This window comes from Chelonia mydas, chromosome 4 (genome assembly GCF_015237465.2).
Source record: "Chelonia mydas isolate rCheMyd1 chromosome 4, rCheMyd1.pri.v2, whole genome shotgun sequence".
Classification (NCBI taxonomy): domain Eukaryota; kingdom Metazoa; phylum Chordata; order Testudines; family Cheloniidae; genus Chelonia; species Chelonia mydas.
The window spans coordinates 39,855,065-39,872,364 of NC_057852.1; the positions used below are offsets into that span (position 1 = coordinate 39,855,065).

General features: G+C 42.0%; 1 protein-coding gene across 2 annotated transcripts in view; it reads left to right on the plus strand.

The window, feature by feature from the left end:
• Window positions 1-957: 957 nt before the first annotated feature.
• MYOZ2 (myozenin 2) overlaps window positions 958-17,300 on the plus strand; it is a 28,799-nt gene continuing 12,456 nt past the window's right edge. The window contains exons 1-3 of one of the 2 annotated variants that reach the window (XM_007054448.3): window positions 958-1,131; window positions 1,710-1,812; window positions 12,913-13,082. In XM_007054448.3, coding sequence (XP_007054510.1) covers window positions 1,737-1,812; window positions 12,913-13,082 — 246 coding nt within the window. In that variant the 5' untranslated portion in view covers window positions 958-1,131; window positions 1,710-1,736. Of the gene's footprint in view, window positions 1,132-1,709; window positions 1,836-12,912; window positions 13,083-17,300 lie in introns of those variants that run through there. The other variant, XM_007054449.3, reaches the window with a different exon arrangement.

The following is a 17,300-nucleotide window of genomic DNA, read 5'->3' on the forward strand; positions in this document are numbered from 1 at the left end:
AATGGAATCAAAATTAGCTCTGATATTCCACAGTGGAGAAAGGAGGAAGTGCACTTAGCATGTAAGGCCCTCACCAGGGGGCCCATACCACCAGATATTAATACCTGTCCTCAGCCTTTCTCCTACCAGTCCTCTACTGAGTCTTCCAGGGAGGCAAGAACTCAATTTCTGATGTGAAAAAAAGAGAGCAAAAAACAGAACTTCTTTAGAACAAAAACCGAACAAAAACAAAACCAGAAAAACAGCCTCCTCATCTCCTTCTCCCCTACCACTGAGGTACCTTTTATACATAAAAAGGAGGTGGGCACAACCTGAATGTTTTCTTTGGCAGGTGGACAAGGTAGCTACTGTCCTGGGATACCTGTGATCCTACATAAAACAAGTTTCTAGCATAAAGTGATACAGTATATTGGGTATTAATGGATTCTAAATTATTGCAGTTTTCAGAAATCAATTTTAAAAAATCATTATGAGACAAATTCTTGTACTATTTCTTGAGACAAACTGTAGCCTATTGTGAAAGTATTGTCTTAACACAAATAACACTGCAGGTTTCTGATTTCTTTTTAAGAGTAGGCTTTGTACATCAACCGTCTGCCACTAACTTTAGTCATCAGCTACTATAAAGGCATGGTTTTATCTTTCACTGAAGGATTAGACTATATTTGATGGGAATGGAATGGGCTTTCTCATCATATATTTATCACCTTATTTTTAAATGTCTTTCCCCTGGTTATAACATGGAGATTATTCTTCTTCAGGAATGATGGGATGATCTGAACAAGTATGAAGAGAGCATTCCATGAAATCTCCCAATAAGCTCTGGAAGAGATACACTCTCTTTGTGGTGGGTACAGCTGAATCCTTTCTGTTCTTTTCTTTCGCCAGGAAGATATGACTAGCTGAAGTGTTTGGTTCTATATATAGCTGGCCGATGTCAGCTGGATGCCAGTCTCTTTGGAGAGGGTCAGCCCCCAGTTTGTCTTCGTACTAGGTACCATGCAGACCCAACCAGAAGGATAGAAACCATCCAGGACCAGTCAGGTCATCCTCATTCATAACAAACTCCAGAAACTTCACCAAAAGGGGTTGGGATTGCTTTTTTTCTGCACAACAAAGCCTAACAATAGGGTAAGTGTATTTTTTTCCTGAAATATTTTGACATTGTTTGTCCTACAATCTGTTGCATAGAAGACATTTAAGTAACATCTTATCTCAGGAATAAAATATGATGTATATTTTTATTTAGTGGGGAATCAACTTTCTTTGCTTATTTAAAGATGCTTTAACAAGCTCATCAACCTTTTTGCTGTCACTTTAAGCAGTTTGCCAAAATTTTTCCTATTTTTGAGACTGTAGATCAAGGGTTAACAAAAGACAGCATTTGAAATAAATCACAGATTTGCATTTTTTTTAAACATAGTGTGTGGAAATGAGAAGGCCCAGACCACTGCCACAGATCTTGCTACAGAATTTATGTAGGACAGTATGTCACTCAGGACTTCTTAACTTTGAGTTGGAGAATGCGTCTCTGATCAGATGTTTGCAAGGAGTGATTACCAGTGTCTTTGGCATTGTTAAAAAGACATTTTAGCCAAATGAGAAATAAGTATAGTCACTAATTATTCTGAAGACAATGCTTGAAATAAAAGTCAACTGGATTCTACACACTGGCTCAACAATGTAAAAATGTGGATTTTTTTTTTCAGTGAGGAAAACCCCACCAGACAATCACAATGTTATCACATTCTGCCATGGTCAAAGAGAGGAAACAACAAGCATCAGCCATTATGAAGGAAATCTACGGAAATGGTATAGAGCTAAAACCGGTTACTGTATGTCCTATGTTCCTTTCGCCCCTTCCTAACATTTCTTTTTAATCTTACAGTTTAACTCTCTTACAGCTCTTTCTCTGCGTATTCTGCCATAAATAATCTAGTGGGGGTATCATGCTGCCTATGGTAACTAATCCTTTTGTAGTTGTCTCTTTTCATTTGAAAGCTATTTTCAGAGGAACAACTGTTGTGAAGGAATGAAGTAATCTAACAGCTGATGTACATTCTGCTTGGATAGCCTTTCAGAATATTATTTGGGGCTAATATCATGACTGGATTCCATTTTACAAGACTATTCATATACAAAACATGATTATCTGTCTATATCTTTTTTCCTGTTTTCCATTTCTTTTAATATGCATGATCAAAAATATTTGTATCAATATTCTCCTTCCCCTCAAAGCTAGCTATTGGGATTAATAAACCTTATTAGCTCTTGTCGTTTCTCTCCAATACATAGTCACTGGCTGATCTTTTAAGCAGCAATTCAACTTTTCTGTTGCCATTTTGAGGGAAATGGAAACAGCTATGAAAATCTTAGCTTGATTTTCAAAAGCGGGTGCTTAATGTGAGACTTTCAAAAGTGCTTTGTGATTTAGGAGCACATGTCCCCTTGACTTTCACTGGGACTGTACTCCTAACTCAGATGTTTTTGAAAATCCCACCCATAGAACCTTATTTAGGTGCTTAAATAAGATGCCTAATTTTCAAAAGTGCTGAGCATCTAGCAGTCCCCCTTGAAGTCTGTGGAAGTTAAAACTCAGCACTTTTGAAAATCAGGCCATTGGTTTAGGTGCCTAACTATAAATTAAGGACCTAACTTTAAATCTACTTATGAAACTCTTGGATTTATTCTCCTGCTCACATGTATTGTGATAACTTAGATAACTTACTGACAAATAACCCACTTAGATAACTAACTGACAAATTTGATTCCAAGGAAAGTAGGATCAGGCCCTTTGTATATGTATAAAAAAGAATCTGCCCATGTAAGTGCCTGCCCATTCCTTTCACATTTTGTTGTAAATATACCTGTTAGATTTTTTAAATGCAGTTATATTAAACCGTTTAATATCTGAGTGACATTTGCAATATTTTTGTAGATGCCATGTCTGGATCCCATATCTTTGTATTTAAAGACTCTGTAAAACAAGCTGAACTGAAGCCAACTAAGGATTATTTAGATGTTCCACATATGATATAATTGTCTCTGAAGTATCTTATTATTAGGTAACTCATTTGTTAAAGCTGATTGCAGTGATCAGTTAAATCATCCAATGGATCATTTAGGCATTTGCTGTGGGCCACATCCAGTTTTAATTCAAAATTAGTTAATGGGTCAAATTTTTAAATGTAGAGGCTTAAGATCCATGCTCAAAAATATGTACCTACCTTTAAATGTACAGTTCTTGCAATTATGAGTACAGATCAGAACTTTATGCATGCAAAGGCATGTGTAAATATCCACTTTGCAACTGTAGTCAAGGTAACTGCAACACTCAATTTACAGGTTTCAGAGTAACAGCCGTGTTAGTCTGTATTCGCAAAAATAAAAGGAGTACTTGTGGCACCTTAGAGACTAACCAATTTATTTGAGCATAAGCTTTCGTGAGCTACAGCTCACTTCATCAGATGCATACTGTGGAAAGTGTAGAAGATCTTTTTATACACACAAAGCATGAAAAAATACCTCCTCCCACCCCACTCTCCTGCTGGTAATAGCTTATGTAAAGTGATCACTCTCCTTACAATGTGTATGATAATCAAGGTGGGCCATTTCCAGCACAAATCCAGGGTTTAACAAGAACGTCTGGGCGGGGGGGTGGGGGGGGGTAGGAAAAAACAAGGGGAAATAGGTTACCTTGCATAATGACTTAGCCACTCCCAGTCTCTATTCAAGCCTAAGTTAATTGTATCCAATTTGCAAATGAATTCCAATTCAACAGTTTCTTGCTGGAGTCTGGATTTGAAGTTTTTTTGTTGTAATATCGCAACTTTCATGTCTGTAATCGCGTGACCAGAGAGATTGAAGTGTTCTCCGACTGGTTTATGAATGTTATAATTCTTGACATCTGATTTGTGTCCATTTATTCTTTTACGTAGAGACTGTCCTGTTTGACCAATGTACATGGCAGAGGGGCATTGCTGGCACATGATGGCATATATCACATTGGTGGATGTGCAGGTGAACGAGCCTCTGATAGTGTGGCTGATGTTATTAGGCCCTGTGATTGTGTCCCCTGAATAGATATGTGGGCACAGTTGGCAATAGGCTTTGTTGCAAGGATAGGTTCCTGGGTTAGTGGTTCTGTTGTGTGGTATGTGGTTGCTGGTGAGTATTTGCTTCAGGTTGGGAGGCTGTCTGTAGGCAAGGACTGGCCTGTCTCCCAAGATTTGTGAGAGTGTTGGGTCATCCTTCAGGATAGGTTGTAAACCAGTCGGAGAACACTTCAGTCTCTCTGGTCACGTGACTACAGACATGAAAGTCGCGATATTACAACAAAAAAACTTCAAATCCAGACTCCAGCGAGAAACTGTTGAATTGGAATTCATTTGCAAATTGGATACAATTAACTTAGGCTTGAATAGAGACTGGGAGTGGCTAAGTCATTATGCAAGGTAACCTATTTCCCCTTGTTTTTTCCTACCCCCCCCCCGACATTCTTGTTAAACCCTGGATTTGTGCTGGAAATGGCCCAACTTGATTATCATACACATTGTAAGGAGAGTGATCACTTTAGATTAGCTATTACCAGCAGGAGAGTGGGGTGGGAGGAGGTATTTTTTCATGCTTTGTGTGTATAAAAAGATCTTCTACACTTTCCACAGTATGCATCCGATGAAGTGAGCTGTAGCTCACGAAAGCTTATGCTCAAATAAATTGGTTAGTCTCTAAGGTGCCACAAGTACTCCTTTTCTTTTTACTCAATTTACAATTGCTCACATTTTCACACACACAATTGGACCTCTCTTTTAAAAAATTGACTCTAGATTAGGCATAGGGAACTGGTATGAGAAACAATCCAAGTCTTCACCTGATACTGGACTGAATTGATTCCATATCTGGATTAAGACAATGTTGTTGGAACTGGGAAGTAGGACTCATGACAGGAGAAGGCCTGAATGGGACAGAGAGCAGGCAGCAGTGCAGCTCAAAACAGAGCTGACTGGTGCTGATGATTACCTGATTGCAAGTGCAAGTGAAAGTGGAAGATCGAGGATTTAGGAGTGGGAGAAAAACTGATTCATATTGGAGCCTGAATGCGGTTTTGCATAGCATCATGTTACTTCATATCTTGTCCTGAAGCTTATAAACACCCACAGAGACTAAGGCCTTGTCCACACTGGCAAGTTTCTGTGCAGTAAAGTAGCTTTCTGCGCTGTAACTCCCAAGGTGTACACACTGCCAAGCCACTTAGTGCGCAGAAACTGCACAGTAGCAGCACTGTAAAAAAAACACCCCAACGAGAGGCGTACAGCTTTCTGTGCCAGGGCTACAGTGCCGTGATGCCAGTGTAGACACCCTAGTAGATTACAGTGCTGTGACTGGCCTCCGAGCGGTGTCCCAAAATACCTGTTCTCACCTCTCTGGTCATTGGTTTGAACTTTACTGCCTTGCCCTCAGATGACCAACTCTGAGCCCCACCCCTTAAATTCCTTGGGAATTTTGAAAGTCCCCTTCCTGTTTGCTCAGGGACGCATGCAGTGGTCTCAGCGCATCTTTCTAGGTGGCCATGCCTGCTCCACACACCAGGCAATCCCCTGCTTGAAGCAATGCCGAGCTGCTGGACCTCATCAGCATTTGGGGAGAGGAGGCTGTCCAGTCCCAGCTGAGCTCCAGCCGTTGGAATTATACCTATGGACAGATATCATGATGAATGGCAGAAAGGGGCCATGACCGGGACACACTGCAGTGTAGGGTCAAAGTGAAGGAGCTGCGGAACACCTACCACGAGGCGCGGGAGGCAAACCGCTGCTCCAGTGCTGCCCCCACGAGCTGCCAGTTCTACAAAGAGCTGGACATGATACTTGGTGGTGACCCCACCTCCACTGCGAAGGCCACTGTGGATACTTCGGTGGCTCGCATGCCAGTCGAGAATGGACCGAGGATGTAAAGGGGGAGGGGGACTCAGAGCAGAGGACGACTCAGAGGTCAGAGATACATGCAGCCAGGAGCTCTTCTCAACTCCGGAGGAGGCTAGCCAGTCACAGGGGTCGGAGCTTGGTGAAGCGCAAACAGGAGAGGAGGCCCCTGGTAAGTGGCTTTGATTTTGGGAATTGCTGAAGTGAGTTGTTGGGGGCAAGAGGGTTGCAGAAAGCAGGCTTGTGTCTGTATGATGCGCGTACCACCACATGCCTAGTCTGAGCGGTGGAACAGGGTGTTGATTGACTCCCTCACTTCATGGAATGTGCCTCAGAGATCTCCACGAAACTCTCATGGAGATACTGGGCAATCAACTGCTGCAGGTTCTTTGGCAGAGCTGCTTTGTTTCTTGCCCCATTAAGGGTAACTTTCCTGCACCATTCTGCCTTCACTGGGAGGGGCAAGGGACCATTGCTGCACACAGGCGAGCTGCATAAGGACCAGGGTGGAAGCCGAAGTCTTGGAGAAGACCCTCCCTTGATTCCCTGCTCACCCTCAGCAGTGAGATATCTTCCATAATGAACACAGCCTGTGGAAAGTGTGGGAATAGAAATGATTATCAGGCCTCCCCTACAGTGCTGGCTCTCCCCAAGAGCCACGTGCTCAGTGTACAGTACAGTCCTGAAACACTGACTTCCCCTGCCCCTGAGGGCAACACCCGTCCCTCTGAAATTTAGCCCTGCTGAAGAACAGTACCCACTGCACTCTACCCCAAAGGACAAGGTTGCATATGATATCTGGACATACACAAATCTTTAACTGTCCCAGGAACCCACCCTCCTCGTGGGACCCTCTCTTCCCCCATCCCCTACAGTGCTGATGTGTTTTTTTGTTTGTCACTCTCCTCAAGTTGTTGTTTTTTAATAAAAGAATTGTGTTGGTTTGAAAGCAATCTGTATTCCATTAACTGAAAGCAAACAGAGCCCTGCAAAGCAACAGGCAATTTTCTTAAACCTTCACAGTGCATCATCTGCACCAGCCACCATCACCTCCTAGCATTACAAGCACTGCACTCCTGACCATAGCAACAAATATTAGTGGCTTTCAGCTTCAAATTGTTGCCTCAAGGCATCCCTGATCCTTATGGCCCTGCACTGCACCCCTCTAATAGCCCTGGTCTCTGTTTGTTCAAATTCAGCCTCCAGGTGCTGAGCCTCAGCAGTCCAGCCCTAAGTGAAGCTTTCATCCTTCTCTTCACAAATATTACGGAGCGTATAGCACATGGCTATGAGTATAGGAATATTGTCATCGGCCAGGTCCAGCCTCCCATATAGGCAATGCCAGCAGGCCTTTAAAGGGCCAAAAGCACACTCAACAGTCATTCTGCACTTGCTCAGCCTGTTGAACCGCTCCTTGCTGCTGTCAAGGTTCCCTGTGTATGGCTTCGTAAGCCATGACATTAAGGGATACACAGGGTCTCCCAGGATCAGAATGGGCACTTCGACTTCCCCTACAGTGATCTTCTGGTCCGGGAAGAAAGCCCCAGCTTGCAGCTTCCCAAACAGGCCAGTATTCCAAAAGATGCGTTTGACATGCACCTTTCCGGACCAGCCTGTGTTAATGTCTGTGCAACACTCACAGTGATCCACAAGCGCCTAGAGAAATACCCCTTCCAATTAACGTACTCGGTGGCTAGGTGATCTGGTGCCAGAATTGGAATATGAGTGCCATCTATTGCCCCTCCGCATTTAGGGAAGCCCTTTTGTGCAAAGCCATCCACAATGTCACTCATGTTGCCCAGAGTCATGTCTTTTGGAGCAGAATGCGATTAATGGCTCTGCACACTTCCGTCAACATGAGTCCAATGGTCGACTTTCCCACTCCAAACTGGTTAGCGACCGATTGGTAGCAGTCTGGAGTAGCCAGCTTCCACAGTGCACTTACCACGTGCTTCTTCAATGACAGGGCAGCTCTCATTCTCGTGTCCTTGCGCTGCAGGGCTGGGGCGAGCTCACCACACAGTCCCATGAACGTGGCTTTCCTCATCTGAAAGTTCTCCAGCCACTGCTCGTCATCCCAGATGTGCATGATGATGTGATCTCACCACTCAGTGCTTGTTTCCCAAGCCCAAAAATGGCGTTCCACTGTGGTCAACACCTCCGTGAATGCCACAAGCAATCTCATGTCGTAGCTACTACACATGGCAAGATCAATGTCAAACTGCTCTTGCCTTTGTAGTTTAAGGAATAACTCCACTGCCACTCGTGATGTGTTAGTGAGAGCAAGCAGCATATTTGTCAACACTGCGGGATCCATTCCTGCAGACCGAAGAGGCAGAGCACGCAGTACACAAACTATTGAAAGATGGGGCCAAATGTGGACGGAAACACAGGGATTGCTCGGATGTGAAGCAATGCATCATGGGGCACTGGGACAGGACCCAAGATGCCCTGCGATCCCCTCCGCCTTCCCACAACTCTTAGCGGCAAAAGAGGAAGAGATGCTCTGTGGGATAGCCGCCCAGAGTGCACCGCTCCGAATACCCATGCAAGTACTGCAAGTGTGAACACACTATTGCACAAGCAGCAGAGGGTATGAACACACAACGGTGGTTTCCCTTCACCGCTCTCTGAGCGGTGATGTAATTGCTGGTGATGTAACTCTGCCAGTGTAGACATACCCTAGTTCAATTATTAAAATGATGAGCATGAGTAACTGTAAAGACAAAGTCGGAGAAGATGCTTAACCATATTATTTTTACTGGATGATCTAATTATGGCCACATGTGAAAAAGGCTACTTTCCAAACCCTGGCAGTAAGAAATTAATAACAAAATAGTTTGCTAAGCATTGAAGTTATCATGGTGTAAAGAGTAAGCGAGGGCTTTAAAATTGAGGACACCAAATGACAAGAGTTCTTCAAATCAGTGTCAGCATACTCAGTGCCACTAGTATCCCAACTTCCAGAACTTCTCCATAAGACTGACAATGAAGGTTATGCCATACAGCATTCTCTGCCCCCAGTCTTACTCAGGGATTTCCTCCCCCCACCCCAATACCCTGCCCACCCCAGTTTTGTGAACTAGTTACGTGCAGCGTTGTCTGTTTAGTGATTATTTGGAAATCTGAACTGAAATTGAAACATTAATACACACTTTAAAAGCATATACAGTGTATGATAAAATATGTGTATCTGAAAAAGTATAATAGATTTGAAAAGTATAAACATAGACTATCTTCCTTATACAGCTGTTGTTTTTTATGACAATGTCAGTGCATTCATTTCGGTGATGTTGGCCAACCTAATAGTTTCAAATTATGATTTGTAAATGAGCTCTCCCTGACTGCTAGTGATGACCTAGGGGCTGGGGGGAAAGGCCTCAGGACCAGATTTTATTTACATTCACACCTAATCTACCTAGGTATTCAGCAAACAGAGCTGCGTTGCCCAAGTGATAGATTTTGGCTGGGGTTGGCTTACAAATCACTTGAATGCGTGGGGGTGGGGGGAATGAAATGTTGTTATTCTTATTGTATGAGTAAAGGGCAGTAGAACTGTACTTAGCCTGGGCTGATTGAGGGCATCAAGAGAGAGGGTGGGGACAGGTGTTTTTCTTGATGGTCTGCCTGAGTCACAAGTACTATTTGACCTGCCCCTATCCATTGTTTAAAGACAGAGCTGATTAGGCTCCACAGATAGTCTTTTGTTTTGTTAAGTGACCACTACAGCTGAAATCAGGTCTAAGTGCTTAGACCTGCTGTGGGACAGTGTTTCTGTGGAAGAGACGGCCCAGTCTGCACTAGCAGCAAGGTTCCCCCACTGAAAGCTCAGCTGAAATCACTGAGAGCTGGGTGGAACCTCAAGAGACCAACTCGCAGAGGTCACAGTGGCAGGTGGCAGCAGGTGACAGCGCAGGGCCATTGGCAACAGAGCGATGGAGTGAACGATGGCACAATGAATAACAGTGGCCAGAGTGAACAGTGAGCAGCTGGAGGAATGAGCAAGGTGCCTTCTTTCCCCCCACCTGGGAGGTGAACTCATGTGAAAGCACCTCTGAACTCTGAGTCTCCACTGACCAAAGACAACACCGGTGAGTGTTAATGAGGCTGTTAAGAATGCTGGAGACACAACACAGTTCAGGAGAACAAACATGGCTGTGGCATCATACTTGCTATTTAAGCAAGAGATACCACACACTACAAACTGGAGGCCAATGTTAAGTGCATTGGCACTTGTTCATCCTGAAGTTGAACACTGGTTCTGGACAAGACCAGCAAATGCTCACTATCTTTCTGCAAGAAACTCAACTGACTGGCTAGAGGTATGTGGTGCAACAGCGAAAGACTCAACAGTTGAAAAAGTGACGAACTCTCTCACAACAAAAAAATTTGCATACATGGCTGATGAATGCACCAATGCAAATGGGCATCAAGTATTAAGTCATTGTGTATGTTATCTTCATGTCAGTGGTAGGGCAATAGATGCATTTCCAGATGTTCAAGTTATAGAAGACACATCGGCTGCAGCTGTGACAACCCACATCTTAGAGGAGTTAAATGCTGGTCAATTGGACCCCAAACAGATGGCTGCTTGTGCATTTGATGGAGCTGCAAACTTCTCTAGAAGACATGGTGAAGTACAAGCTTTGCTCAGAGAAAAGTGTAACCCTAATCTCTCCTATACACACTGCAGAGGCCATCTACTCCAACTAGCGCTAGTACGAGCTGCAGACTCTTCAAAAGACATTAAAAAAGCTATAAATTTAATGTCTTCATTATATTCTTTTTTCAGCAAGAGTCCAAAAAGACTGAATATCTTGGAAAATATAGAAGATACACTGGGACTGAAGTTCAAATTAGTCCAACCTCGGAAAACCCTCTGGCTTTCTCATGAGCGATCCTTGGCTGTTGTCTTAAAATTATTCCAGCCATTATTACTGCTTTGGAAAGTATCTACCAAGATGGGATGGATCTAAGTAGTGAGGCTGGTGGATTACTTTTGTTACTACGTTCAGAGAAGACTATTGCCATTCTCTCCCTTGTAAGTCTACTTTTGAAACCACTTGGGTCATTAAACAATGTCATCCAGGCATCTGCTACAACAGTAGTAGATCTTTGTCCAGCAATAGAAGCTACATTTGGATCAATCAGAGAGCTACCCATTGAAAAAGTACTGGAAGAAGCAAAGACTTCAGTCCAGAAGTTGAGTAATGAAGGCATTTATATTGAATCCTTAAGTGAAGAGGACAAGAAGTGTTTGTTAAGACAACTGAAAAAGTACACAGACTTGATTCTTAAAAATCTACAACAGTGACTGATAGATTCTACTCAACCTCTACGTAGCTTTTACATAGAGGTCCTATAAAACACGGACAGTTGAGTGGAGTGAGGCACTACCAGCAATGGGGCTGCCATGTGCTCAGGGCAGAATAGAGAATTTGAACACAGAGTGGAATATCATACGATGAATGAATGAAGATTTGACTTCAATTTCTTTTTTCATCATCACTAGTGGCTTGACCCAATCTTTGTGCTATGTTTCCTGGGATGAAAGAAGTAGGAATTCATCTCGTTACTCCCAGTTAAAACAGCTACAGTTGAGCTTTCTTTTGCCTCATTAAATAGAATTTTGTGTTCTGAAAGAAGTTGCCTTCTGCCTGATCATGTGAATGATCTAATGAGAATATCAATTAAAGGAATGGAAGTATTGGACATACGGGAAGCCACCAAAGATGAACGCATTGCATTCATCTTGTTCATTAACAGAGTTGTGTAAAATTATAACAAGAAACCAATAAGTATGTAGATGTAGTGCTTCATAGAAGGCTTTAGTAGCCAACTTTAATTTTTGTGATGATTTTAAAACATGAGTTAAATCTAATTGAATGGTCATGAAATATTTTTCAGTTTTTACTATGGTGCCATAGAGCCACCTTCACACTCAGGGTCTCACCCCTCATCGGCCCTGACCCTCCTCCACCCCTCTGTAAATTCGAACACCCCCCCCAATTTCAATTCCTGGGGAAAACCCTGGTTATTACTCTTCCCCCTCCACCACTACCCCCCATGCATGCATATTCATTATCAAAGTGCCCCAGGGTTACAATGTAAAGCCAAGGAAGTGATCTTTTCCCCAAGCAGGACTTAAGTAACACTGACAGCAGTAATTAGATTTCCAGCACTTGTTAATCTTTTGAAAAGAGTTGCTTGTAATTCTCCTATTGATGAGAACTGTTAAACAATTGCAGTGTGGAAAAAAACAGATAATTATTATGAAGGAATCATGTAAAAGTTGTTAGAAGTATATTTTAATTCATTGTTACTTCTTTCATTTTCATAAACTGGACCTTTATTCTGAAATTCTTTAAATAAAACTATTAAGTAGTGGCTCCCAGCTAATTCAAACCGCTGTTACAGGAGGTAGCTAGCCTTAAATTTCTAAAAAATCTGAATGTGAGTGAATCATTGAGACAAAAACTATTGCAAGCAATCAGAAATAGGAAGATATGTGTAAAATAGGCTGAGGAGTTCTTTCTCTGTCCAGTCCAGGATATATATTGATTTATGAAGGGTCCAGGACTGAGGTCAAGGGGAGTTTTGGCACTGACTTCAGTGAAAGTATGATTTTACTGATCACTAAGAGATTATATTGTAAGATACCGAGGGCCTGATTTTCAGAAGAGCTCAGCACCTACACTTCTAACTGAAATCAACAGGAGCTGTGGGCGCTCATCACCTTTGTAAATCTGGCTCTCAGTGCAGTGGTTGAGAAGCTTATTCCAGGCTACGGTGTACTTCATAACTCCCCGAAAAAATGACTGATTTCACTAATACAGCATGGAGCAGGAGGATGTTACTGGGGAACTGGGGTGCATTTCTTGTTGGACTACAGATATAGGGAATATAATAATAAGCATTATTTAGCAAAAAGCAGCATTTAAGAAAAGCAGAGAAGAATATTTCATAAGGCATATGCTTGTCTGTTGTGTTACAGAGTCAGATGGCCTAGACCTTGGAAAGAAAATCAGCATCCCCAGAGACATCATGGTGGAGGAACTATCAATACCCAGCAACAGAGGTGCAAGGCTATTTAAGATGCGTCAAAGGAGATCTGACAAGTACACCTATGAAAACTATCATTATTTAGCAAATAAGCAAAGGAATGTGAGTATTTTGTATTACAAGTTTCTAAATACAATACAGTGAGACTGGTATGGGGTTACCTGTGATTTGCATGGTACTGATTGCAAGAATTATCTATAGCTTTAGGAAAAGATGTGAACTGAACCATGACCTGGAACAAGGCCAGTGTGAAGCACAAAGTGAGCTGTATCATTTTGTGGTCTTCTAGACAAATCAAAAAAGGCTCAGATCTGGGTGCTGCTTTTAGGTCCCACAGAATGGGACAACAAGGTTCAAGGGCCTCAACTTGAAAGTATTCACATCAAAATCTGACTCAGGTCAGTAGTGACCAAAACTCATTACCATGTGACAGCTGATTTAGGAATGGTGTAAGGATTACTTGTTAATAACAGCTGAAGGCTTTGAAGATGCAAAGTTCTATATAAACAGCAAGTATTAATATTATTATTGTTATATTACTATGAAAAATATGTTGCTGGTCTTATTCCAGTTCCTAGTCAGTAACATCACCTGTGCAATTGGCACTAATAGTTTTCCTTGCTGGCACTCTTAGCAAAGGAGTAAGGAATTAAATGGGCCATGGGGACAAAACTGCCCCTTGAGCTGGCCGCTAAGGAATAGGGTAGAGACACATTGGCAGGGTAGTAGGAATTGCTGACTGGGAATCAGATGCTTCTATATTCTAATACTAGCTTTGACATTCATTCCTTCTGGGGTCTGGGGTTGAAAGGGTTCCCTCCCCACTCTGAACTCTAGGGTACAGATGTGGGGACCCACATGAAAGACCCCCTAAGCTTATTTCTACCAGCTTAGGTTAAAAACTTCCCCAAGGCACAAATCTCTATTTGTCCTTGGACTGAGGTATGCTGCCACCACCAAGTGATTTAGACAAAGAATCAGGGAAAGGACCACTTGGAGTTCCTAGTCCCACAAAATATCCTCCCAAGCCTACACCCCTTTTCCTGGGGAGCCTTGAAAAATAAACAAGGTGAGCACAAATCGGACCCTTGGGTTTGTAGGACACTAAAAACCCAATCAGATTCTTAAAAAACAGAACTTTATTATAAAGGAAAAAAAAGTAAAAGAAGCACCTCTGTAAAATCAGGATGGAAGGTAATTTTATAGGACAATCAGATTCAAAACCCCAGAGGATTTCCTTCAAGGCCAAACTTTAAAGTTACAAAAAGAAAACCAGGAATACACCTTCCTCGCAGCACAGAGAAAATCACAAGCCAAAACAAAAATAGGCTAACTTATTCTCTTGCTAGTACTTACTGATTCTAATGGAGCTGGATTGCTTGCTTCCTTGATCTGCGTCCGGCAAGCACACAGAACAGACAGACCAAAACCTTCCCCCCCCTCCGGCCATCCCGCTCCCCATTTGAAAGTATCTTGTCCCCTTATTGGTTCCTTTGGTCAGGTGCCAGCCAGGTTACCTGAGCTTCTTAACCCTTTATAGGGAAAAGGATTTTGTGCCTCTGGCCAGGAGGGATTTTATAGTACTGTATACAGGAAGGTTGTTACCCTTCCCTTTCTATTTATGACAGAAGTAATACACGTAACCTCTCCACCTTGTTTTCTACATTTGTAGAAATAGTGATAATTACATTTACAGATTAAACTTCACAACACACATGAGAGCTAGGTGAATTAGTTAGGGCTAATTAATCTACAAGGTTCTGAGCATTTCAGTCCCAATCTTGCAAAACAATAAAACACAGGCTTATCTGTAAGTGAGTGAGTAGCCCCACTGACTTCAGTGCTGGTTCACAACCTTAATGAACTAAAGTCTGCATCTCAATTCCATGCATACTTCCCCACTGATTTCAGACATGAAAGCATGTGACTGAGGAGCACAATTTGTCCCAGCATCTTTAAACTGCTTTGAAGATGAAGAGAGCTGTATCGGTATATATAAGTATAATTATTATTAATTAACCTAGAAAACTTTTATTGCTAAATAGCAATTCCCATCCCCCAACAGTTTTTAAAACTTACAAAGAGATTTTACATGGTGGTGCTAATGCTTTTGGATCCAGTCCAACTGCTAGTGAATCAAGAATTCCATTGACTTCAATTGGAGTTGGATCAGATTCTTCATTTGGGGCAAGAAAAAGTGTGTATATATATATGTATAAATAAAGTATTGATGTGATGTAGTATAACATTTTTATTGGCATGAGTATGGGATGAGTAACATTACTCAGGAGTGGCAAAGCACCAAGTGTCAAGGAAAACTATATATTGCACCACAGCATCGGGTATTTTGCTCTGAGAAGCTATTTTAGCAACTCTTTTACAATTGTAAACATGGGGGGAGGGTGGGTACTATACTGAAGCCAGGTTGACTAAGTTACTATGAACTGCTCTCAGAAGAACAGAATTATTAGTACTAATAATTCATCAGAAAATAATGCCATAAAATAACAGTATCATCTGCTGGATTCCTGGAAGCTTTTGGCCCAGTTCATGATGTGGAGCTTTGGGTAGCAGACCAGTAGAAGAGCCTTCCCTATTCCCCGCTGCCCATACTAATCAGAATGCTGAGGAAGTCCATGGCAATCAGAGAGTATAAGGTTATATTCATAAAAGGGGTTGAAATCCTCAATATCATGCCTGAACTCTCCAATATCTTGCCTTGTTACCTATTTAAGGAAGAAATCTTAGCTCTGGGATCTGTTATCGTTCAGAAGCCCCTGCCTTTTCAGCTCAATAAATGGACTTTGCCCAGAGTTGAGATCTGTCCCAATATCCTGTCATAGACAAAAAGATAGATTTTATATCCAGTTTTTTGTAATGAGTAGAAGGAAAACAGCTCGTGACTGACTTGAGCTTCCAGATTTTCATTCACTCTGTCGAAATTAAAAAGAGGACTAGGACCAAATTTTGATGTTTAGAAGTGCTGATTTTCAAAGATATTGAGTGCTTAGTACCCCTGAAAATCAGGCCATTTATTTAGGTCCTAAATGTAGATATAGGGTTGGATTTTCAAGGGCACTCAGCATTGGCCTAGCTGCTCCCACTAACGCCATAAGAGCAAAGTTATCTGAAAGCTGAGCACTTTTAGAAATCCCACCCTAAAGTGTCTAACTTTAGGCACCCAAGTTTGAACATTTTGACCTTATGGTTTAATATTTATTTAAGCTGAAAAATCTGAAGGCTGGAGTAAGATAGCATGGCTCCACTGAAATGAATGATTTACGCTACCTGAGGATGTGGGCGTGAGATTTTGAAAGCCTGTGGACCAGATTCACCAATACACTCTGGCTGATTTGCACTGCTCTGATAATGCAAAGCAGCCATAAAACAGATTTAATTGGCCAGTTCCTGAGGAAATATGCTGCTGACAGCTCCTTCCCCGGCAGCTGCATGTTAACTCCTTATGCAACAGGCAATAGGAGCTATGCAGCCAAAGTTAAGTCTGATACTAGCACCATAACTCACATAGGATTTCTGCTGTCAGTTCCTTGTTCTGCTCCCTCTTTGGTATTCTCCACAATGCAAGCTGAGCTGCAGCCATTCAGTATTCAAACAGACCCTGGGGAAAGGAGAGAATGATGCCTTTTTAATTTCTACTGACCTCCCTTAAGTGCCAGTTTGGCCAGCACTTGTGTGGCCTTGATCTACTCTGTGTCTTAAACTGGAGTGGATGATTTTGCCTGCTATGATTAAAATGATCTTTCCAATATACCTCAGGAGCATTCTAAAATGTACTGACCTGATCAAAAACATTTCCTTTGTTTCAAGTTAAAAAAAAAAGTATTTGTTTTTTTCTGTCTTAAGGAAATCCTACTCCAACACACTCTATATTTAAGTTCCTTTTAGACTGTCTCTCATTGCTAAAAATAAGTTACTGACTGTTTTGTTTTTGTTTTTGTTTTTTTTTTTTACAAGCCTCTGATTCTGTATTTAAAGAAACAATGATTAAGGCTTTGGATGTTTCCTTAGAACTAATGACCGGATGGGAGGTCGGGATAACTCCAGCCTATCAAAAATCTCCAAGAGGTGGCCTGCAATAAGGTTGTTGTGACTACTATAAAACAAGAAAAAACATTCTCACAAAGGTGTATAGACTTTTTGTGTGGCTGATGTGTTTTCAATTCATATACAAAAAGCATCTATAGAGAATCAATGGCTTTTATATTAACCCACCAGATTGCTTGAATCCTAGAATAGGAAGGATGATCTAGGGCAGTATTTCTCATCCAGTGGGTTCGTGACCTGTGGGGAAGGGGAGAT